Consider the following 26,225-nt stretch of genomic DNA (forward strand, 5'->3'; position numbering starts at 1 on the left):
TGCTTTGCTTCTCAACAACAAAGGATGATTTTTCATGTTGGTTCTGTAACAGCAATCTTTAGTTATAGGAAGTAAAATCATGACAAAAATGTCATATTCAAATCTAAAAATCCACAATATCCAAAGCTGCAAAACCTGAGCATTACCAAAATTATGCACAACTTGATACCCAACCCATGTGCTGGTAGACACAAGATTAGGTGAAAACTCATCAAGATGCAAGGTAAAATCTTACAGATGCAGAGGTCGATACCTGCCGGTTGGCACTGGTGAATTACAGCTAAGCAACTCTTTGGACAATGCCATTTGATTAGAAATTGGCTTTCTGCAAAAGAACTCCATAACGTACATTGCTCAGGTTTGCCGCTCTGCCACTCTTTGCCTTCGAAATCACGTCATATAGAGAAAGGGACGGTTTCAAACCTTACTTCGGTCCGTTTGGTTCAACTTTGAGAAAACACTTTTACATTTCCCCAAATATCTTTGAACGAGCGGGCATTCAATGAATGCAAGAGTGTTTGGATACTCATTTTTGTGTATATTTTGTAAAGCAACTTTGAGATAAAATTAAAAAAATAAAAAATAAAAAATAAAAAATAAAAAAAGAAAGAAAGAAAGAAAGAAGAGGAGATGCAGAGTATCGGAAAGGGTGAAAGTGTGGGGGAGGCAGCTTGAGCAGCTGCTGTTGGTGGTGTTGCTGGTGGTGGGGAGGCGGCTGGTGGCGGCAGCGGTGGTGGTGGGGAGGCGGCTTGCTTGAGGTTGCACGATCTCAGGTGATGCCCTGGGTTGTAGATGCAGATGCATCGAGGAGGACAAAATCATGGGGAGGCGGCTTGCTCTGTTGCTGGTGGTGGTGCTGGTGGCAATGGGGAGGCAGCTGGTGGTGGTGGTGCTAGATGTTGTGGGGAGGCATCTCGCCCGAGGTCACGCACGACCTCGGGCAATGCCTTGACCGAGACAAAGGTCGCCTTGGTCACGCGACCCGGCAATGCTTGAGGTCGTGCAACCTCAGGTGAGGCTTCCCGGAGGCTGGGGCCAGATCTGGCTGGTGGAGCCCGCGGCTGAGCTCCGCTAGCTAAGCTTCACCGGTGGAGTAACAAGTTGAAGGGAGAAGACGATGAACAGTATTTTCTAGGGTAAAAGAGGAAAACGCGATTATCAACAAGGGTAATATTAGAAAGAAAAAAAAATTATTAAACCCCTACTTAACATTTCATGAAAGCTCAAAACAGATTCTTACCTCTTTTGAGCTTTCAGCCTTCCAAATGCTAGCATTTGGCCAATGAGATCTCAAAATATTGAACCAAATATCTAATATTTTTCTCAACAAGCTTTGAAAATTCAAAGTCCCTTTAGAATGTTGAACCAAACAAGGAGGAACCATTCCTTTCTTGCCCATTTCTGTGAGCAAAATCTGGGCCCTATACGAGCTGCCCTACCTGCAGTATCTGTGGATCTTTGTGTTGTATATCACATCATTGGGCTCTATGCATCCATCACGCATAGACTTGAGCAAACTTCGACGCTTCCTTCATATTACCATTCATGCACAACCTGTGTACTAAGACACCATATGTGTGCGCATCAGGAATAAATCCAGCCTTCTGGATGGATGCATAGATGTCGGATGCTTTCTCCATGTCGTCTGATCGCACAAAGGCATCTATTAGAATAGTATAGGTCACTTTCGAAGGAGCGATGCCTCTCTCCTGAGTCTCCTCCATCTCCTTCACCAAATCTGTCACTGCAGGCATGTTCTTGGCTCTAGCAGATCCTGCAATTAAAGTGTCGTATGTCACCAAGGATGGGGAGTGACCATTTGACTTCAGTTGAACAAATAAGCCGAAAGCTTTATCCAACTTCCCACAACTACAAAATCCGTGTATGAGTGTTATATGTAATCACGTCTGGATTTATACCGCTCCTTTTCATCGAGTCCACTAAACTCTTGGCTTCCCAAACCCTCGAGTCACGACACAGCCCCCGAATGAGAGTGCTGAATGTAACAATACTATACGAGATCCCTCGCTCGCGCATTTCATCGAACAGTTCGAAGGCTCTGTTCACATCACCTCCCTTGCAAAGCACGTTGATCATGAGATTGCAAGTATGTACGCTCGGAACAACCCCGCTGAGCTTCATCTTTCGGTACAATTCGAGACTAAACCCAACTCGCTCATCTCGGAGAACAATTCTCCCGCCCTTTCGACGTCGCCGTGTTTACAATAGCCGTCGATCAAGGCCGTGTACACGTAAGCCACTGGAGACCAGTTCATCTCCTTCAACTGAGCGCAAATCTTGAAACCCCGGTCCAAGCGACCGGCTTCGCAAGAGCCCTTCACCATGATCCCGAGGCTCCGCTCGTCGACGATTCCGACTTTGGCCCTGGAATCAATGAACAGACGCCATGCCTCGTCGAACGAGCCCGATCGAACGAGAGAACTCAGCAGAGTGCTGAAGGCGCTCGGGTAGGAAACGAGGCCATTTTTCGCTATTTGGGTAAAAAAATCATGGGCTCGCTCCGTTGATGGAGATTGCAAAAGGGCAAGAGGGATTGAATTGAACTAAGTTCTCGTTGGGTTGGGAGATGTGATCAATGAGAAGGCGTGGAGTGGCGGGGTTTCCACCACTGTTGGGCGACAGGGAGAGCTGGGCGGGTCTCTGCTCTCCCTGTCGGCAGGCTCATTTGCCAATTGTCATTCAAGTTGCCTCTGACTAAGAGTTTGGGGATCTTTCATTAGCGCGGTGACAACTGCTTGATCCATGAAAAGTTGAACTCGTGCTATTGAAATGAAGTTACCAACCCATGTTAAGAACGTCATCTATCAGATCGAGGAAAATATATCTCGGCCGGCAGGTAATTTCGTCTTGTTCATCCGATGCAAACATCATGTTTACAATCAAAACTGTCTGAATTAGTCTATGTCTCTCAACTCCCATGATCTCATGCTTGTGCAACCTGATTCGAAAGCAGCTGGAGAATAGTTTATTTACACCTTCAAATGCAGTTGGTTTATAACTTATTCGCAAGAGAAGGATTTTGGCTAATTCCTTGTCCGAATCAATAACTGCACCAATTTGAACATTATTCTGGACTGCGAAAAGAAAATTGTTCTCTAACCCGATTGATTTTGCATGTTTGAACATGGTGTTCACAACCAAAGAAGTTTGCACATTGAGAGAAGCAAGAAAAATTTCAGGAACCAAGGGCTGAATGGCCCTAGGGGAATCAGTTGTGAGCTGGCTTAAATGGGTCCTGCTTAATCAAATAGCAACTTAAAGATCAATTCAACGTCGGGGAACTCGCATATAGATCGGTGAAAGCAGCATCATTGCCTGGACGTAAGAATACAATCTGCATTTTGGAGTTCATAAAAAATTATACTTTTTAGAAGAAGCACCAAAAGAAAAAGTGCATTGTAATTTGCACTTGCGTTATTTTCAACTTAATGAGAGTGAAAGTAGTACTACCTAAAAGAAGGAATTACCTGATAATTTCCGAGCGTGTGAGACTTAAAACCAGCTGCACAATAGTCGAAGTAGTACTCCCATGTCGTTATGAACTTTTCATTGAATCCCAGAGCTAATATTTTCCTACAAAAGGAGAAAGGGGTCACGAATGACCACAAAACCACGAGAAATTATACCAAAGTCATCGCAGCATCATATCGCTTGTCACCTTTGTTTCTCCATGAAGTTCTTCCTCCAACATCGAAGTGTTTGGTAATAATGGATTCCTATGTTGTCCACATGCTCCACACTGTGGTGGAAGATCTTTCAGTGAATGGATGAAGTGAAGAAGACAGAATTTGTGCACTTGATGTTATGCAGTTGTACCTAAGTCGGGACGCAGAGGCCATAGCTGATGTTACCCTGCTTAAGGAAGGCAGGCAGCCCCCAGGAAAGATATATTCTTTTATGAAGTCTGAACTTCGCCTGTATTTCTCGTACCGCTCATCGGGTATGGAAATGAACTAGTGAAATTCCATGCACCATTTAACAGAATAGTGTGAAAAAATAAGCACGTCTTTTACTTTTGAAACAATAATTCAAGCCGTAAAACCATTGTATGTCACATGCCTGTAGAACGAAAAGTCCGTCTTTGGCTAGCACCGATTCACAACAGCCGAAGAACTCCTCCATGTATTCGTGGCCGACTGCTTCTATCATCTCACTGTGAATTCATTCCATTAAGAGTCTTTTAAGCATCGTTTTGGTCTGTTTAGCCAGATTACAAATATAGACAAAATGGCGAGAAACTCACCAGGAAATGATCCTGTCATATTTGTAGGCACTTGGCAATTGGCGATAATCACAAAGAATTAATTTGATGCTGTCCTGCAATGAAAAAATTACATACATTATTTCTCGGACTTATGAATTAAGTTGTCAAGTACAAAATGCTGGTAGACTGGGTACCTGAAGCCCTGCTTCTTTCACTCTTGATTTGGCGTACTTCAATTGCTCTTTCGACAGAGTGATGCCTGTGTATTTGCATCCGGTTTGCCTAACAACTTCAATGGCCAAGTTTCCCCAACCGCAGCCGATTTCAAGAACTTCATGCGTCTTTTCAATTTTTGCCTACAATTTTTCTAGGCAAAGCATTAGTCACTGAACAGTCGAAGGTTAACCCGTCTAGCAGCCCCAAACTAACAGTAAGTAAAACAAACCTTTTTAATCAAAAGAGAGATTTTTCTCATCTGTGCTGCCTTTAGGTCTTCACCAGCCATCTATCGAATTTTTCGACAGCACAACAATGCGTCATTATTTTGAGCCGCTGGACTTTCATAGGTGGATTTGTATTTACTCTTGCTTCTATATCACGTATTTAGCAGCAAAATTTCAAAACAGGGTTGTGGCTACTGACCTCGAATACGGCGCAGGAGTATGTCATAGTCTCATCCAAGAACAGTGAAAAAAGTTCATTACTCTGCAAACACGACGAAATGGAAAACAGCATTACAGAATACCGCATGTACAAGCACATTTTTGCTTTTGATACCCATCAATGTTGAGACACTGACAATGTGTTCTGGTTCATTCTGTTCTCTTGAGAAAAAGATTTGGAATAAAGTTTTTACCAGATCATAATGTTGGGAGATGTTCCTGCGAGCTTGAGTTAAAGTGTTTTGCCTCGAAACATGCTTGAAGAAGTACTTAGCCGAAGCAATACCAGCTGTTAATAACATCGGTGCCCACCAACCCCTTAATCAAAAAGTTGCATACACTAGTTTAGTATATTTAATAATAACATAAAAAGTCAAAAACATTTAGTTCCAACTAGTCAAGTATTGAGTACCTTCTCTTACTCAATTTCGAGATGGCAACATCGGAATCTCTGTTCGCTATGAGAATCTGTCACTTGCCATAATGTTGACAAGCGATTAAGCATTTGGTATGTATAGAAGGATACAGCATTTATAAAACGAAGTCTGTTTGATGAAGAAAATAACCTGAAAAAGATTTAGAAGACCTTTATTTTTGTCTACACAAGAAAAATCACCATTTATGTATGCATCTGCCAGGCCTAGATCGGCTTGAGTCATGACCTGAAAAACCAAAAATTCCTTATTAGGACACAAAAGGTCTCAGCGCGAAAAAACATAAACTAGACCTTGTTTGTACAAGAGTCCTAAATAGTCTAATCCAGAGTGGGCTGAAGTCGCATGTAAGTTGAGACAATACCTTCCAGTAAAACTCTGGACTATGGATCCTCAAAGTAACTGTTAGAGGACATCTTTTTGTGGTTCCCTCAAAGGTAAACATCGTGCCTCCTTCCTCTAATAAACTGCCAATCCCGAAAGCATAATTATTGCTACCTGATTCTCAAAATGTTCCTCTAAGCGGTAAGTCACTAAGAACATTCTGCATTTCTGAATATCATTTTTATTTACAAGTAGATTCGCAAATTCTGTTCTAAGATATTAATGAAAATGCGGGAGTGGACCACAATGACACTTAACACTTCTGAGGATCTACAGATGAGAAGATGTTGACTATGACGCTCTATCAAAGCAAGGACACTTAAACACTTCTGAAGATCTACAGAGAAAACACAAGGAACTATGTACTCTACAAGCCAATAGTTATCATGATAAGTACTAATATACTCACGTTACCAAGCCTGTAGAAATATAACGTCTGAGAAATCCAGTAACAAAAAAGCGTGCCCCAATTTCCTTGAGTGAAGGAACCATATGTCGAGGGTTATCAAGAAGAAAATGACTTTGTCCCATCACTCCATGTGCAGCAGACATGCCTGCCTGCAAAGAACTCCCTCAAGTTAAAATTAGCATATGCAACTTGCTCAGAGAGAGAGAGAGAGAGAGAGAGAGTCTATACCTTCAATCCATCCTCATGGAATCCATATCCTGAAAAAAGAATAAGTACTCAAGTTAGTCATGAAACATACAACTACGGTCCCTTGGCGACCTGAGTCCATACCGATAGATTCAAATTACAGCAACCTTATTAGCAAAGACCATCTCATCAATTTGGCTTAAGTGAGGACCCTCCTCTTCAAATTTAACCTCAAGAAAGACGCAAGAACCTTGTAAGAATATTCTTTATTACATGCGTAGGAATATAATACTCTCAGCATTGCTAAAAAGCTGAGGTATAACAATCGCTGGTGCATAGAAACTTTAACAGGCTCACCCTGGTATGCTCCGCAGAACCAAATTCCTCTTTTTCCCTGGATCTCATGTAGCTGAAGCAAAGCTTTCGATGCAGCAACAGATGGAATTGGGTGGCCAGTGCACCACTTAAGCAATGTGTGTTCCGGTTCATGTGATGGATTGAGAGTCACAAGATACGGAAAATCCTTCTGATCCAGGTTCTGCAAATATATATGGACCCAATTAATTAAAAGAGCATTGGTCACGCTGAAACTGGTCAGAACAGAAAGGGAGTTCTAGAGGCTCAAACACTGGAAATGGTCAACATTTTGTGGAATGCACCTCACCATGCTGCTAAAATTTTAGTAGTCGGTAACAACTTATATGCATATCGACCTACCTGATAAATTTGGTTATGTACTCCATGACAACTGCCAGTTTCACTTCTTTTATTAAAGGCAATATGTAGCATGCGTTGTAGCATGTAGCATGCATTGCAGCATAACGCATCATGAAGGGCACAGCTGAATTAGACATAAAATGAGCAAAACGCATTCGCCACACCTGAAGCACATTAAGCCAGTATGTCAAGCATACTTTATTTTCAGCACTTCCCAGAAAATTCCACGCGCTCCACGCTGCTGAGTTTTTGGGCATGAAAGTTTTGTCATGATGAAGATAAATCTCACTGCCAATAGAAAAATATATCAATGGTTTTGCATTCCACAGTAGATATAGAAAGCAAAAAAAAAGATTGCCATTCTTGAAATTTTAAATTTACTTCCCCCAAGCAGAAGGCTTAAAGCAAATGTAATGGACAACGACATCACCGTGAACATATTGTTCCATACTACATCGACCAACTGAGCCTTTGTAGACAATTGGTTGTCCAGTAGTAAGTTTGCAGACACTAGTCGTGACATTATCCAAGAATGTGCGAGCTACAGGCTAACCAATTATACCTGTAGGCATATTTGAATGCACCAAGTACTCTTGTCTCATCATAAGTTGCTTGGTCCCCCAACATTCTCAGAGCATCCGGTGCATGGACGGCCACGATACACTTGTCATATACTTCTTCAGAACCATCTCCAGTTAAGACAATGCATCCTGTTCAATCTCTTTCTGTTACCTATTGCGGACTTTAAGGATAGAAAAAGGTAGATTTTCCTGATGATTCGTGAGTATACCTACTGTGACAGTTTGTTTATCATGTCCATATTGTTTGCTCTAGTTCCATGTCATGTGACAAAACAATGCCGAAAAAGACGAGACCTAAACCGCAAGTACTTACCCTCATCACTAGTGGAGATGGATCGCACTTCACAACTTGGTCTTATTTCACACCCTTTACTCTCGAGCACATCTCTGACCTGAATTCACAAATATTTACAGTTCAATTTGTAGGGTTTCCAGAGAGAAAATTACGACCAAGCATGTCGAGTTTTCCATTTCGAACTATTGAATGTCCTAATCATCATCACCTTATTGACATAAGAATGAGAGCGTCTTCGGACTGTAAGCCACTGAGGGCGGCCAACAACCTGCAAAGAAAGCAAGTAAAGTTAAACAAAGAGTATTATGAGGACTGACTGATAGAGGTGGAAGGAAAGATTTGGCGATTGACTCGTTGATATGAAATGTCACCAAATTAAGCAGCAGAGAATTCATTGGTAGGACAACTGAAATGGCGAAACACAATTTTATCATTTCCAATCAATCAGTAACTTTCTAGAGCCACATGAACTACCTGAAGCAGATGATGATTGCGGCAAAAGGACAAAATTGAGAAGGCTGAAAAGCTCATGACTCCTTCCGAAGGGCAAGACCAGATTGAACCGCAAATTGGGATCTATAGGAATATAAAATTAATTGGTAATTGCCATAGATCTACATCCTCCAAACAAGCGAAGGACAGATTTTGTTATATGAACAAAAGATCAAGGCTATCACAGAGTACAGTGATTCAACAATCTCACAAGGTAAGCCTTTTGAAATAATTCAGAGTAACCCCGTGACTTGATAAACTGTCCCAAAGTTTCACTGCGATTGATGTCCGGATTGCTCTCAAGTCCTTCTAGGTAACTGCAAAAATAAACAGGCATCAAACAGAGTGAATGCCTATGATTGTTCGGTCGTTTATACAAAAATAATGCGAGAGCTTGAAGATTGGCTTATACTTTATAATGCACTAGGCCCAACCTGTCACCTTGCAATGTCATGTAGGATAATGCTACCTTCAAAATGAATATCAACATTTTGAGACAAAATATGATATTTGATCATCTTACCTGCTATAAAATGCATAAAATGTCCTGGAGTTTCTTTTTCAAAAAATGACGTTATCATTGTTCAAACAGTTTAAAATCTCATGTCAAAAGTGTAGCATATTGCCGAAAACTTAGGCTTCAAGAAATTACTCTCTTTAATGATATCAACCGTGATGAAGTCAGCTCGAAATAAGACTTCATTAATGATAATTCCTACCTATAGTGGGAAGCTCATTGGCGAGATTGCAAAAAAGATTAGCCGGAAATCTTTGGCAAAAATGATTATGATCACTATCATTGTTCTGAGCTACAATCTATACAGAGAACTAGAGATAGAAATACAATGACCTTCCAGTATTGAGCACTAAAAAGACTTGATTTACCTAAGGACATCCTCCTTAAATTTGATGATTTCTCTAAGCATTTGCCAGAAGTAAGGATTCAACACATTTGTCTTTTGGGCAAACAAACTCAAAAGACCATTTATGCTTCCCCATTCACAGCCTCGGCCTTCGTCTAAGCTGACCGAGAATGACATATCCGATATCTCCATTTCCACTCCAAGACTCTCAAACAACTCCATCATATTAGGGTATGTAACCTGCAGGAGACCCTTAATTTGCGTTAGCACTAGAAGTTGCTCAAGACTAGCAATTCTTTATAAAGAAAATTACATTCTTTTTGAAGATAATCACTTTTATGAGATGCCAAAGAACCATGATCTCAAAGTGACTGAATAAAAGATTAATAGCTTCAACTCTTGTTACTGATGACGTTCGCCGCACATTTGTGGTGTATTAAATCAATTTATACTCTTATACAAGATTCGATGGTTAAAACTACTCATAGACATTTCAATGACTGGCAACTTTTCCGGCAATGTGCCACGTCTTGAGGGTAAAAAGTCGATCAATAGCATATTCATCATTGATATTATACATGATAATAAACAAATTCTATCCGTGCATAAAATAGTACCGATCACTGTAAGTAGAAAGAAAGAAATTTTCAACTCCCTCATGCAACACACTTAGGTTGCTTGTTTCCTCAGCGATTGAAATCGAATTGTCTAGGCCAACACATTTTTCGGGCCAGTGCCAAACTCCAGGTGGGAAAAGAACTAGGTAGGCCATCATTATGCAGCCCGACCAAGATCAGATCTATTTATTTTATTCTCAATTACAAGTTGATTGAACCTTTCTATCTTTATGTCGATATTCAGTTTGAGTATGGTGATGCACGTTGCTTTAATCATGTAACACCTTTCTCTATAGTATAACTATCGACAGAGAAAGAAAGGGTGGTGATAATTCTACTCCTATTTTGGCTAAGATACTCTCTTTTTCCAATTAACTTACCAAAATACCTCCTCTCTCTCTTCAATTTGTTATTTCCTCTTTTATCAGGTTAACTCACAAAACTGCATTTATTTCTATCATCTCTCTTATATTATTATTTTTACAATGTAAATGTCAAATTAAACCAAACAATATCATGCATCCTCTTATCACTTTGGTTAGAGGAGGAGGTTGTTAAATTTAATATATGATCTCATATTTTTAATCAAAAAAGTTACACAGAAGGTTAGAAATTTCTAGATATAACAGCTTATGAAAATATAATTAATTGCCTATTTTTTTATCAAATAGTTTGAAGGGAACTTAATTTCAAAGTTGAAAATTAAAATTCAATCTAATTATCTAACGGATTTTGACATTGTGGGAGTTATTTGCACCTTTAGACTCTAATCAGATTTTTTCAAAGGAAAGTTTTAAACATATTTTAAAGTTTTGATCCACTTGATATAAGATTAAATCTACAATCAATATTAATTACTTTCTTCATAGTAGGAGTAGAATAGCAAGAAGTCTCTTTCTTATTCTTCTTCTTTTTTCCTCCTTTGTGTGCTTATTTTTTGCTAATATTTAGATATGATCTAAATATAAATATGTTTGACATTTGATCATGCTTATGAAAAATTAAAAAAATTTCATACTTTGGTCAACTTCTCATTTCCATTTTTTTTTATCAATATTGGCTAGATAATTGAATGATTTAATTTTTGACTTCGAAATATAATTTCCCTCATAATATATGAGAAAAAGAAGGCAAGTAATTATTTGTTCATAAACGATCACAAATGAATATATCTTATGATTGAAAATATGAGACCATAAATTAAAATTGACAACATTCTCTAAGCAAGGTGATAAAAAGATGCACGGTAAAATGATATTTTATTGGTTGTACTGGACCACATATATTGTCAAACTAATGAGAGAGATGATAAGTATAAAATCAATTTTGTGGATTAACTTGATAAAAAAAAAAAAACAATAAATGAGAGAGAGAGAGAGAGAGAGAGAGAGAGAGAGTGCCTTGGCTAAAATGGGGATGGAAAGAGCGCCAATATATAAAATGCGTGCGCTTGCAAGAATGAGTATCATGTTTGAATGAATCCTTTAAACATTTTCATGTTGACAATGAAGTATCAAAACTCGTGAATCACCTCATTGTTCCTAATTAAACGTGCCAATCTCCCTTCAATTGAAAATAATCACATAGATGCAAAGATTCACTCTTCGAGACTATACTCGCAATATAAGCATACCTAAATAGGTAAACTTAATATAATTTGATTTTTTTTATTAAGCAAAATCCTCATGTAAATAGGTTGGTTAGTCTAATTAACAAATAACTTCCAGGGTTAATACCACATAAAACTCAAAACTGGCATACTTGTGACAAATTTATTACAAACTAATTTTTTGACCACCAAAAATCCCAAATTGGTATACATTTGACAAATTTACCATAAACTACTACGACTTTGACAAATTACTCTCTATTAGTTTCCATTAAATTTTATTGTCAAATTGCTGAATTGGTTGATATGTGACAGTTGACTGGTATATTTATTTGAGATTTTAGTTTCCGTTTGTCACAATTATACTAGTTTGTGATTTTTTTTATGGTATTAATCTAATTTAAAGGAACGTATATTTGTCACAAATATACCAATTTGGGATTTTTTATGGTCAAAAAATTAATTTGGGGTAAATTTATCACAAGTGTATCAATTTAAGGGTTTTTGTGATCATTTTGGATAAATTTGTCATAAATGTACTAATTTGAGATTTTTGGTAGTCAAAAAATTAATTTGGGGTAAATTTATTACAAGTATACCAGTTTGAGATTTTTCATAATATTAACCCTAGTTTTTAATGCTTAGAACCATGATCTCAAAGTGACAAAATAACATATCAATGGCTTCAACTCTTGTTATCGATGACGTATGAAGCTGCATTAGTGGTATTTTTATTCAATTTATACTTCCAAACAAGATTCAATGGTTATAACTACTCAAAGACATTTCAATGGCCAACAAATTTTTGGATGATGTGCAATCTCATGGGGGTAAAAACCGATGAACAATGTATTCATCATTGATATTATTTTACATGATAATAAAGGCATGTTTAATAACCATTTTGTTCTTGGGAATAATTTTTGCTTAGAAATGATTTTTTTTTTTTAAATTATGTTCTCGGGAATGATTTTCAATTTTTGAAAGTATTTGATTACTATCCAAAATTTTTATTCCCGAGATAGAAATTCATTTGGTAGGATTCTTAAATTTTTTGTTTCTTTTAATTTTTAATACTTTTATTATATTTTTCTTAATTTTCTCTTTTTCCTTTTCCCTTCTCCTTCCTCCTTCTTTGTGGCCAGTCGCTAGCCACAATGGTGGCCGATGACCGGCTAGGCAAGCTCACCGAAGCCTCGCCAAGCCAGGTTGAGGTCCGACGAGCTCACGTGGAGGCTCACCTGGCCACAATGAGGCTTGGTCTCACTAGATCTAGGCAAGGCCAAGCCTTGCGGTGGCCTAACGAGGCCAAGCCTCGCCGATAGCTAAGCTTGACGACACTTTGGCAAGGCCGCCAACCCTAGTCTAGGCAGTTGCCAACCATGGTTGAGGTCAACAACTGGCCAAAAGGAAGAAGAAGAAAAGGAAAGAGAAGAAGAGGAAAGAAGAAAAAAAATAGACTTGATTCTAAAAATTATTTCCAGGAGCAAGAAGCAACTTTTTCCGTTTCTTAATTCTGTTCCAAATCTATTTTCGAAAACAAAAAAATTGGATTTTTATTCTAGGGAACAAAAAAATTATTAAATAGATTTATGTTCTTTTTTTGTTCCTAAGAGCAAAAGAGCATAATCAAAGTATTACCAAACGGGTCCTAAACAAATTCAATCTATGCATACAATAGTACCAATCACTGTAAGTAGAAAGAAACAAATTTTCAACTCCCTAAGGTTCTACTTGTGCAACACTCTTAGATTGCTTGTTTCCTCAACGATAAAAATCGGACTCTCTGCGCCAACACATTTTCTGGCTCAGCCCTAAACTCATGGATTGGAAAAGAACTGGACGGGCCATTATTATGAAGCCCGACTAAGGCCAGATCTATTTATTTTTATTCCAAGTTGGAACTGACTGGCCGATTAAGTATGGCCATGCACCGTTGCTTTAGTCATGTAACTCCTTTCTTTATAGTTTAACTATAAACATAAAGAAATCTCACTAAAGAATAAAGCAAATCCAACTAGACAAGAAACCGAAATATTATGTTCTAAACCTTGCCGGACTGGCAAACCTAGGGAACTACCAAGGCCGCGATCGAGGTCTACTCCTACGCCCTAGGTCCAAAGTGCAAGTAGTGAGAAATTATTACCGATATCTACCCAAATAAATTAGTGGGTTTTCATGCAGGTTTCTCGTGAATCCAACCTAAGTTTATTGAATGACCTCTGGTGGGTGAAACTAGTTGAGACTAGAGCTCCCATTTGTGTTAGATTGGTCTTTTCAATCCTATGTTCTTCTTATAAAACCAAAAAATAGTTCCATATCACAATCAATTCCACATTTTCTCATACTAAATCTACGATTAGAGCTTGTTTGATCGAACTTCTAAAGCCAATAGCTTTTCTCCCTTCAAGTAAAAGTAATATATTTTTCCAACTTTTAAATTGCTGTGACTTGTATCAATATTCAAATGTGTAGCTTGGAAGTGGTAGTATAATTTACATATGGAAAGGACGTTAACCTCCACTTAAATCAATTTGCAACCATAGAAGATTCCTTCCACTGGTGTTTCTCGTCTTTCTCCATGTGAACTTGACCGTTCAACTAGAGAGGACAAGAGGGAGTTCTCTCAGTGAACAAATTCAACACCTATTAAGATTCTGGATGCCTTTCTGAATTACATGTTTGTGGATATTGAAATTTGCATGGTTCTAGAGATAACTGAACAAAAGAAGGAAGACCATCAATAATATGTTTCTTCTCATTATTTCTTCTCACCACTATGCTAGTATTAAAATGGAAATAAATGGTATGGAGACTAACAGACAGCAGTATACCTCTCATGAAAACCATTAATATCTATCTTATGGTGCTCTAGTCTTTAGAAAAAAAATGTCCAATGCACAGCAAATGGAAAGTATACTTACAAAATCAAACCGTCTTGTATTTAAGATTTAGAAAAAGGATGCGGAATATATATGCCACAAATAATCTATGTACGTCTTAGTTTTTTAATCATTGAATTACATTTGATGATTAATTTTCTAAAGTAGTTAGAAAGTCGGGTTTAAGAACAACATTATCTATAATATATAGTGTTGCTCTTAAACCTATTCAAACAAGCAAGACTTGTTCAAATAATCATTTAAACATTTTCATATTGACAACGAAGTATCTGAAACTCTTAAATCACTTCATTGTCCCTCGTTAAACATGCCTATCTCTCTTGAATTGATAATAATCATGCAAACGCACAAATACACTGATCGAGATTATCCTCATAACATAAATATACCTAAATAGTAAAACTTAATATAATTTGATATTCAATAAGCGAGATCCTCGGGTAAATAGATTGGCTAGTGTAGTCAACAAAATAATTACTGATGCTTAGAACGACACGTACGTACACAAGTTACTTGAAACAGAAAAATCCTTTCTTTTTAAACATCATCATCATTTGCAATTCTTTCAATATTAAATATTTGAATTAAAAAAACTCCAAGAACTAAAATGAGACCCAATCAGAAAGGACAAGAGAAAGTTCTTTCAGTCAACAAATTCATCATCTATTAAGATCTTTTGGAATCGTATGTTTGCGGATATTGAAATTTGCGTTGTTCTAGAGATAACTGAACAAAAGAAGGAAGATCATCAATCATATGTTTCTTCTTACCACTATGCCAGCATTAAAATGGAAATAAATGATATGGGGAGTGATGGACAGCAGCATACCTCTCACAAAAATCATTAATGTCTATTTTATGGTGCTTCGATTTTTGGAAAAACTTTTCCAATACACTGCAAATGGAGAGTATACTCATGAAATTAGCCCATCTCATTTTTAAGATTGGAGAAAAAAGATGGGGAATATATATGCCATGAAAAATGAATTTATGTCTTAGTTTTTTAATCATCGAATTACATTTGACAATTAAATTTCTAAAGTAGTTAGAAAGTCGGGTTCAATAAAAACACTATATACATATATATTCAAACAAGCAGGACATGTTCAAATAATGATTTGAACATATGTATATTGATAACGAACTATCTAAAACTCTTAGATCACCTTATTGTCCCTAGTTAAACGTGCCAATCTTTCTTGAATTGATAATAATCATGCAAATGCACAAATTCAACTTACTGAGATTATCCTCATAACACAAGCGTACATAAATAAGAAAACTTAATATAATTTGATATTTCAATAAGCAAGATTCTCGCGTAAATAGATTGGCTAATCTAATCAACAAAATAACTACCGATGCTTAGGACAATACGTACGTGCACAAGTTACTTGAAACAAAAAGTTTCTTGTTTTAGACATCGTCATGATTTGCAATTCTTTTCAAAATTAAATAATTGAAAAAAAAAATCCAAGAACTAAAATGAGACCAATCATTTTCAGAGCCTCTAATTTTGTTCTTTTTTTGGCTGACGTTGCAGGGGCGGACCACCCCCAGCTCTCCTGCGGAAGCTCTTTTCTTTCATTCCTATGTTTCTTCTTATAAAGCCAAAAAATAGTTCCATATTACAATCCCACGGAAGATCTATTCTCGTACTAAATCTACGATTAGAGTTTGTTTTATTGAACTTTTAAATAATTGCTTCAATCATATGTTTCCTTTTAAAATGGAAATAAATGGTATGGAAACCCTTGAAGTAAAAGTAATATATTATTCCAATTTTTAAATTGCTCTTGGAACGGCTCTTGGAACAAAAAATAAAAAATAAATCCTTATCCCCACTTGCAATATGTAGCGTCTTTGACTCTCATGAAGCCAAAGAAAAAGGAGGAAAAGAGACAGTACAATTATTGAAGTAAACATGCGCAAACTCTTCAGTTTCAAAAGAAAGACTTTCACTAGCTTCTCAATAAATGAAGAGGGGCCCTTGCTCTTACTACTGGTTGGCCACACCTGTCAATTGTAGCCAATTTTAGAGAGAGAAAGAGCAAGAGCGATTCTTGATCTTACTTTACCCAGTGAAGTCCAAAATTCTGGGCAAAGAATTTTGTTTTCATCTTCGAAAAGTGACGATGGTAGACCAAAGGGAAATAAATAATTGAAGGGAGAGGAAGGAAGGGCCCTGTGCAAGGACGGATATAGTTTTGCTCCCCTCATTAGATGCAGGCATTCCATGAAAAATGGAGGGCGCCGTTGCTGCTGTAGAGATTTGTCATGCGAGCGCCGCTCTTGCCATTTATCGAGTCCATTTTTTTGTCTTGTTTATTCTATAAAAGGAGAGGACATTTGAAGACAAGAAGTGCACCAAGTTCCATTCAGTGGCCGAGAGAAGAGAGAGTTCTTCTTGTGGGAGATTTTCTCGTTGCAATTACACCTAAGTAATTTAGCCATATAAATTTTTGTGCGTAGAATTTGTGTAAAGGGGGTAAACACTGTGTGAGTCATTGGATATAATTGGGGCTGGGAAATACTGAATGAGTGTTTGGGTACTCGAGTGATTGTAATATCCGGTATATTGCTTAGTTTCTATAGTGGAATTATGTGATACTCTCCCCGTGGACATAAGTACCAATATTCGGACTGAACCACATAAATCTAGTGTCCGATTCCCTTTCATTCCTTCCGACTAATTTTATCTGATTCACTTGTATATATTCACAATAAGTGGTATCAGAACCAGGTTCAACTGACTTAAAGCAAATCGATAATGATGGAAGAAGGAAATGTGAGAATTGACCGATTTGATGGAAAAGATTTTGCTTTCTAGAAAATGCAAAATGAGGATTGTATGTACCTGAGAATTTTGCACTTACCTTTATCTGGAAAGAAACTAGACTCCATGAAAGATGCTGAGTGGGAATTGCTAGATAAACAAGCGATAAGTGTTATTTGGTTGACGTTGGCTCGTAACATCGCATTTAACATCATGAAGGAGAAAGCCATTGCGGGATTGATGAAATGTACGAAAAACACTATGCAATCAATAGGGTCTATTTGATGCAACATCTATTTTACTTAAAAATTGGAAAAGGTACGTTGATTGCTGAGCATATCAACAAATTCAATGAGGTCATTAATCAATTGAGTTCGATTGAGATTAACTTTGAAGATGAGGTACGTGCATTAATTCTATTATCATCTTTACCTAATAGTTGAAATACTACTATCGTTAGTAATTCCTCTAGGTCGAGAAGCTTGACATTTGATGAGGTTCACAATTTGATTATGAGTGAAGATATTCATAGGAAAGAATCTGGTGAACCTATCCAAAAGTTTTCACAACTCCATCATGTATGATGGAATCATCCAAGATTTGACCTTTTCGAACTTTGTCTATAACTCACTATAGGCTCAGGAACAAAGAGAAGATGTGTACGAATGATATATGTAGCAACAAGAAGAAGGAAAAGGATTGAATAGAGGAACTCCCGAACATTTGGAGATCTCAAATGGGTCGATATCAATGGTGACTCGTTATTTCGATGAATCATTTCTTCAGATAGAAGAAGATTATGTCAACACTTACTCGAAATCTCACTTATCAAATTCAATTGTGGAAGACATAATTTTTTCTGAAGAATTTGCCATAATATATCCAATCCATGCATAATATCATGAAAAATGGATACAAATTTTTGAATGCTACTTAGTATCGGCAATAAGTTTGAAAAAAGTATCTAAAAATATCCAATTTAGATATTTGTACCCTATTGAGGCAAGGAACCATGGCATATATGTTTGGAATAGATTCCATTATGAGAGAGTTGAAAAAGTACTATCTCGTTGAAAGGTTCTATACATCTGTCATTTCTCAACGCATTTCTTTAGACAAAGACTCTGTTTTTTCCTCTTTTCGGATGGTAAATATTTCTCAGAACAAGGAGTGTGACTGTACTTGCTACTTTAGTAGGTGATTGTAAAGAAAGAACTAGTACTTGTGTTAGCAAGAACATGGATAGATGTAGTCAGTCTAGGATTAGTGGAGTTGTCTATTGGAATTGTAATAGGAGTGGCATCGTAGAAGAGACTGTTTTAAGCTGAAAAATAAAAAGGGTGAAGGAATTAAAATTGAGTATACAGATGATGTTGCAGCTGTCACTGAGAATAATTCTAATGGTGTTGATTGTGTCTTGTCTATCATTGAGGATTTCATCCGTCAAAGCCCCCCTCAACCGAATCTCTCTCTCTCTGCTTATAGGTTGTTCTCTTTCACCTTTCTTTCATTTGCCCAAATCCCTTCTGCCATCTCCACTAAATCTTGTCTTCTTTGGTCAACTCTCACCTCACCGAAGTTTCGTTTGTTGATCGCCCTCGCTTGTTTTATTTAACTGAAATCAACGAAGCCTCAAGGAAGCTGCCGTCCATGTCTTCTTCCCACGCATCTTCATTCCTTCGGTCAAGATTTCCCCAACTGAAGACCACCGAAGATTGACCGAAGAAATCCCCACCGAGCGAAGTCTTCATCCAGCTGCTTCCTCATCCGCTTCTCCGCTGCCTCACACACCTGCAGCAGTCCACGATTCCATTGGTTTTTGTTCCCAATAGCAAACCAAGGCAGCCGCGTTGCCTCTCTCCTTCGCCTGCAAGACCGGTCCACTTGAATTTTCTTACCTCAAGCCCAACCCATAGTTGGTTGGAATCAGCTCAGCCCATATAAGTTTCAGTTAAGCCCAGCAGCTCCTTTGGGCTTTCTTGTTCAGCCCGTGAAGACCAGTGAAACATCAAGCCTAGCGAAGCCCACAAGCCAGCCTTTGAAGCTTAGCGAGTTCAGCCCAAGAATTTAGCAAGCCCAGTTCAGTCCATAAAGCCTACGGTTTTGAAGTCCACCTGAAGCCCAAGAAGCAAGCCTAGCCCAAATCTAGAACAAATCTCAGCTTGGACTGAGATTTGTTGGGCCAAGCTTAGGCCCGGTCCAAGTCCGCCGACACTGCCGAAAATTCGGATTTCGGCTGCTGTCGCTTTGGCATCCCAAAATTTCATAGCAATTCCTAGAGGCATTACGACCTATGGAGAAGTGAATGGTTGTGTCATTGAAGTATGTTGTGGCCACTAGACCGAAGAATTGTAATAAATTAAGGTCAAGCAATCTATCGGACAATTATCTGATGGGGAAAAATTATTCTTGGCCGTGCGTTTTATAAGTTGGATTTTATTAATTTGTGTTACAAAAATTTTATGGCCAACTAAAATGCAATTAAGCATTTTTACAAGTGGGAAATTTAGGTTAGATCTTTTAAAGGAGAGTAGGCCAAAATTCTTAGGCCAAACCAGCCCAAAACCCACCCACAATCCCCCCCTTTGACCGGCTAAGGCCCGGCCCATGAAGCCCATTGGGCTGTCGACGGAAGGAGGGGTGGCCCATGAGAGGCCCATCCTCTTGCATGGAAATTGTCATGCCCCGAACCCTGAGCGCATGCCCATCCCTCTCCGGTCGATAAAATTTTGCGACTTCTCGGGACGAGTCGCCGACCCATTGATTATTTTTAAGCACATGCGGAAGCGAAAATAAATCCCCGACAATAATCATCTCGGGATAGAAAAGTAGGATATGAATTCACAAAAAAGACAGACTTTTATATTCACATAATGTCGCACAAGGTCTATGACCAAAAGACTACAAAAGACTAGCCTCCCAAAAAGAGACGGCCCTAGCCGACCTACACTTCTCATCACTTCATCTTGGCTCCCTGGTCCTCCACTCGACGACCCCGAAAATATTGTCCCACAACGGGGTGAGATAAAATCTCGAGTCTAAGCTCTAAACCCCAATTAGGAGGGAAATACGCCCAAGAGTCCTAACCACGCAATCATATAATTAGCATAGAGGACTTACCTCGCCTCGGTTCCACCCTACAGTCGACACGGTTCATATACATTATGTATAGAATCGATACATCCAAAGAATTGAAACGCATCACTCAACTCAATAAATTACGGGGTCAGTTATAGGGCCAAATCGTTATGACACGTCCCATACCATGTTACACAATTTTGTCCCATAATCCGACACATCAGACTTAACCATCATGCGTTCCAATTGTTAATTACACCCCTCAAGGGTACGACCAACTCTATTGGCGGTCTTCTGGCATTCCCAGGCATCGTCTCATCCCATTGAGCACGGTTACGTCTCTCTCAGAGACGACTTCCCCGAAGAGGCGTAGGTCCAGAATCTACTGCAACCCGAATACAACCTACTCACAAGTTCGGTGCCTTCTGGCATAGCCAGGCTTCGTCTCCCACCATGAGCACTGCGATGTCTCTCAATTAGACGGCTTCCCCAAAGGGGCGTAGGTCCAGAATCTACTGCGACCCGAGTCCCAATGAATGGGTAACATCCGACTTAATAGCCCGGAATGGTTTCTCTTAACCAACACACGACCACTCAATCTCGGCCCAAGACACTGTGCATTGCACTCAAATGCTTCCATTAAAATAGCGATCCTGGCCTATTTTCTTCGTATTAAAAACATCCCGAAAATAGTCGTGTGTGGGTACACAGTCAATTTGAACCAGAAGACTGATGCCTATCTTTTTCAAACCCCACTATTTGATATAGTACTTAAAATCCATTTTCGGTGTTAAAACCCAACACCCGGGATTTTCGAATAAATATTGGAATTTCACAATTTTTGGAATTAAATAACAAAAATCCAATCAAAGCACTCAATTTGCATAATTTAACACTCAATTGCAGAATTTAACCACATCATTGCAATCAGCACAAAATTCTGGTCACCGGCTATCCCTACTAAATTTCGGAAAAATAATTAATAAATAATTAATTTCGAAAATTAATTGATTAATTCAATTTAATTTCTAAAAATACTAACCTTGGCCAAAATTATTAAATTAAATACCATTACGGACTCGAAAAATTCCCGAACCCTTCTAGATGAATAGTACAATTTATTTAGGCCTTAGCTAAACCATACTAACCACCTAACATGCTCAATTAAATAATTACATTTCTAATTTAATCTAACTAACCACCTAATTCCTAATAAAATAAATCTAAACACCCCTTAAACGTCATTAGTCTACTAAGCGAGTTTAGAGTATAAACTCACCCTAGTTAATAAACCGGTTCTCATCGCGACAACAACTCGACGGCGGCCGAAATCGAAATTTTGGTGGCGTCGACGAACTTGAGTTGGGCCTAAACTTAGCTCCAACAAATCTCAGCCCACATTTGAGATTTGCTTTTGAAATTGGACTGGGCTTGAGTTGCTTCGCGGGCTTCACTAACGCGGGCTTGGAAAGGCTGAGTTGGGCTTGAATTCAAGTGGGCCTTAAGCTTGCAATGGAATTGGGCCTGAGCTTGAATCACTTGGGCTTTGCTGGGTTGAACAAAATGGGCTTCTCTGGTTTCTTGGACGGGCCCAACTGCTGGGCCGTGAAATCCACTGGACTGGGCGCTGCCAACCGAAGCAGAAACGGAGCTGCAGGTCTTCGGGACTTGCCGGCTTGAAGATGGGCCGTGAAGACACGCGGATTTGCTGGGCCGATCTTGGGAGTGGGCTGCTGGCTTTGCTGGCGTCAAGCTGAAGGTGACGCTGGCGAAGCTTCGAGCGAGGAGATGGGGCGAGCTGGCAGCTGCAAGGAGAAATCGCGTGGCTTCGGTGGGACGTTGTGCGAAGACTCGGACGCGGCAACTGCAATTCGTGGTCGCGTGGAGGAAGATTGTAGTGGAAATTCGGCTTTGGTGGTCTTCAACGCAGGTTGATGACCGTGAAGACGCGTGCCACGAAGCTGAAGACGAAAGCTGCTGGAGAAAAAGACCCCGTGGCCGTGTGGGTGGAGAAGCGGCAAAGAGAAGAAGCAGCTTCGGGCGACGCTGGCAGAGGCGATGGAGCAGGGGAGTTGGTCTTCGCTGGCGTTGATGAAGAGAAAACGGGAATGACGGGATGATGATGGCCTCAACTTCGTGGAGGGAGATGGTGCGGTCTGCTGCAAAGGATTAAAGCGGTGAGGTTGACCGCTGATGTGGGGCAGCGATTGGCTCGGTGAAGAAGCGAAATTGCAAAGGAAAATGAAAATGAAAGTTGAGCTTCGTCGAATGAAAAAGGGAATGAGAAGCAACGAAGAAAGGCGAGAGGGAATGGATAGGGGAGTCGGCCAGCTTGCAAGAGAAGACAAGGGAAAGAAAGTCCACAAGGGTTATCCATCCACTTAAATGCATTGTCCCTCATTACTTTCTTATAAAATAATTCCACCAATAATCAAATTTTGAAGCCCAAAATTACTGCCCTCTTCTAGTTCCGAATTTCACTCATTTTTGGTCTTTAATTTCTTTATCAAATTTCCAAAATTTGATATCCATTGTTGTAGAATAAAAGGCCATATCATTTCCGCAAGTGCCCATCACCCAATAGCTCGGCTTGGAAGTCAAAACTCCATTAAATTCGGCCCATACGAATTTCCGTTAATTTTCCGCGGTGTCCGAATCAATTTTCCGTAAAAATCTCGAAATCTCTGAAAATTTCTCGGAGAGTGAGTCGACGTTCCTAAAATAGCTTGTGACACATCAAAACTTTCAATTTCCGAAATCGGGTTCAAATTCGCGGTTATTTTCAATTCGGCGCGCTTTTAGCGTGACCTAGTTTACCGGATAACTTTTAGGAATTTTTGGTGCAATTGACCCGTGATCAATTTATCTCGAGTCACAAAGTACATCTTCAACACATTAGCGACTCTCAGTTGTCATGAAAATCTCGATGTTTCAATTACGGGCACCAGGTATCAAAACGACAGAAAAATCAATTTAGTGCCGATTGATGAGAATTTTTTAATCAAGTTGAATCACCCACAATTTGATCACATATCTCGCCGAATCGACCGATCTATCTCGATTTCGATCGATCGATCTCGACGGTGCCGTAATGACCCTTGTAGATCAACACGGCGAGCATTCGATTCTTGGTCGAATTCTCAAGTCCAATTGCATTTAGATTCCCTAATTGCTTCCCCCTGTGATAGTCCAGCTTATCTCGTGAGTGATCAACTCAGAGAATAGCACTATTAGCGTTTCGATGAAAGGCCCGATTTATTTAATCGAAAACAAATTCTGAAAATTCAGGATGTCACAGCAATTACCAAGTGGCAAGGGGGATTATCCAAGTGTCCCCTTGCATGTTTTGTGATGATTACATGCTAATCATAAGGGGAAAGAAAAGAAGAAAGGGCGGATTGAGCAAGGGGGGGGGTGTCGCACGAGAGAAAGGGGGAAGGAGACTGTCCGAAAGAGAGTGACCGTCCGAGAGAGGGAGAGCAAGCGAGCGAGAGAAGAAGGGGAAGAGGGTGCCCGTTCGCTGCTGTTCGTCTCTGCTGTCAAGCCGCCGAGTCCTGCCTTGCCCCGCCGTCTTTGCTTGTTGTGTTGTGCTTGGATTAGAGGCAAGTAGAGTCCGTTAATCTACCTTTTCTTGCTGTGTTTGTGTGAGATGAATGGTGAATTTTGGATGTGGATGAAGTGTGAAATTTCGAAGCTATAAGTGTTGTGTTCTAGCCTAGTGTTTTGTTTCTGGAAAAACAGTCCGACCTTTGTTGATTTCTTGAGTTGCATGCGATGTTCTAGTGGGAATTTGACTTTGACTTCTTGATGAAAGTTGTAAAGGACTTCTTGGAGAGTAACATATCAAAATTTCAGAAGAAATGAACAAGTATAGATAGGTGAAACTATTTTTCTTTGGAGAAGTTAGATCTGGAAATCGTAATGCCAACCTAGTGTGATTCTGTGAATTTTATAAAATTCTCTGGTTGAAATTTGATCTCGTGTTCTGAATGAAAGTTGAAGGTTAGAGACAGCTACAGTGATTATAGTTTTTAATCTATCACCAATCTGATTTCAAGTTCTGCATGAAATATTTACTTCTGGATATTTGATTTAGGATTTTTACCAAATTTGTGAATGAAACTATGTATGGCAATATTCCGAAATTATAAGGATTGTGATGTGTGGACTGTACTGAATTGTATGATGTTCTTTTGATATGGTGCTCTTCACGGAATATTTTCCTCTAGATCTTGCATATAACATGTTGAATTTTTAGAATTTATTAAGGCTTTTTACTAATTTTTTTAAGAATTATGACCAAAGGAGTGCAATCTGTTTTTATCCGGAAATTTGCTGCATTTTCAAAAAAATAAATGAAATTGCTTCATGTGATATAATGTCTTGAGTGGTTGATTATGCTGCATATGTGGTGACATATGGCATGTTATATGACATCAAAAGCTGGTTGAGACCTTTGATACTGTTGCATCAAATGCCATGTTGAAATTGAGATACATGTGTGAAGATAAATTATGATAACGATGATACCATCAGAGGTGTGAGCCGACAATGCCCCGGGAGTGTTGGGATGCCCGGAGTGTGGGTGCGGGATGCCCGGAGTGTTGGGATGCCTGGAGTATGTGTGCCGGAAGCCCTGGAGGTGTGTGCCAGGTGGATTCCTCGTGATGCCAGTTGGGGTACGGGATGCCCGGAGTGTGTGTGCCGGATGCCCGGAGGTGTGTGCCGGAGGCTCCTCACGATGCCAGGTTGGATGCGAGCGATAAATTGTGGGATTCAAACATTGGCCCCTAGGAAGAAAATGATGTGATCTAATTGAAAGTTAAAGATCGAGAAATAGAATCATATGGCATGGGATGAACCTCATGGGAATGCAAGCATGGAGTGCATGGTGGTATATGCATGTTGCGTGGTGATATATGCATGGTGTTGATGATACGTGGCTGCTTGCGGTGATGATATGATATAAGTACAAGTGCATGGTGATTTATGCATGTTGTATGATGATATATGCGTGGCTGTAAGGTGAGGTATGCTTGAATGCATGAATGATATGTGTTTTATTCATGATACCTTGATTATTCTGTTTGACGCATTGTGTAGTTTGGTGGATCTTTACTGCTGAGTGGTTGTACTCACCCCTTTTGGGGATTAACATTTCATATTAGAAAGATGCCTTTGCTACTAGTTGCGTGCGGTACTTATTATGGATTGCCATCTGATGTCGAGGTGGAGTGCACAGAGCATTCCTATATTAGTGTACCTGGTCTGGTGTATGTCCGATTCCGTGTCTTGGTGATGTACCATTTGGGTCTTGCTGATGGATCGGTTATCTAGGAGTTTTATTCTGTTCATGTTCGGCATGGTGGAGTGATGCTAGGGATGCTGCCGCCACTGCCACCCGATGCACCGAGTTGGGTGTGATGGCACGTATGACTATTGGAAGTCGATAATTTTTTGTTAGACGGCACTTGTTGATGGATTACATTCATGTTCTTTGAGTTAGCCGAGCATAGTTAAAAAGCTTTGGCCTTTTTTGAGACGTCCATCGTGAAAATGTAAATAAAAGTGATTCGGCTTTATCGTTTTATATGGTGAATAGTTGGTGTGCAATTGCATTGTTGTTATTGGAGTAAGGGATGGTGAGACTCATTTATGCTTCCGTTGATGAGCTGCACTGGGACCTTTACAAAAAAAAAAAGTGGGAGAAGAATTTTATTGATCTACCCCTTTGAACTATGATTCCACTTTAATCAAAAAGTTATTAGTGGTATGTAGTAGGATAAGTGATAAGTAACTGTGGAGACCCTAACGGATCGGGGCCATTCGAGGGGTGCCACAGGAGATTGGTATTAGAGCAAATGGTTATAGGTAGAGTGATAAGGAGCCTCATTTGGAAATTTAGGAATATAATGGCAATGCACACCATAGGATATTAAATGGAAAAAATTGGTTAACTTTGAATAATGGGTGATGGGTATTCACTCGTAGATC

General features: G+C 39.3%; 1 protein-coding gene and 1 pseudogene across 1 annotated transcript; both read right to left on the reverse strand.

The window, feature by feature from the left end:
- The window catches only part of LOC104417195, a 28,743-nt pseudogene extending 26,398 nt beyond the window's left edge, over nucleotides 1–2,345 (reverse strand).
- An 893-nt stretch (nucleotides 2,346–3,238) lies between these two features.
- LOC104417196 lies at nucleotides 3,239–9,606 on the reverse strand. Its single transcript, XM_039299963.1, has 24 exons — nucleotides 9,583–9,606; nucleotides 9,271–9,488; nucleotides 8,597–8,702; nucleotides 8,368–8,469; nucleotides 8,102–8,161; nucleotides 7,912–7,990; nucleotides 7,580–7,727; nucleotides 7,182–7,305; nucleotides 6,658–6,838; nucleotides 6,343–6,371; nucleotides 6,115–6,263; nucleotides 5,686–5,788; nucleotides 5,454–5,549; nucleotides 5,300–5,355; nucleotides 5,082–5,205; nucleotides 4,868–4,930; nucleotides 4,671–4,730; nucleotides 4,420–4,581; nucleotides 4,265–4,338; nucleotides 4,081–4,174; nucleotides 3,838–3,974; nucleotides 3,680–3,760; nucleotides 3,489–3,594; nucleotides 3,239–3,355 (listed from the first exon to the last, which is right to left on the reverse strand). The coding sequence occupies exons 1-24, from the start codon at nucleotides 9,604–9,606 to the stop codon at nucleotides 3,284–3,286; spliced, it is 2,448 nt and encodes an 815-aa protein (XP_039155897.1). The 3' UTR covers nucleotides 3,239–3,283.
- Between the last annotated feature and the right edge of the window lie 16,619 nt (nucleotides 9,607–26,225).

Source organism: Eucalyptus grandis, chromosome 8, assembly GCF_016545825.1.
Source record: "Eucalyptus grandis isolate ANBG69807.140 chromosome 8, ASM1654582v1, whole genome shotgun sequence".
NCBI lineage: Eukaryota > Viridiplantae > Streptophyta > Magnoliopsida > Myrtales > Myrtaceae > Eucalyptus > Eucalyptus grandis.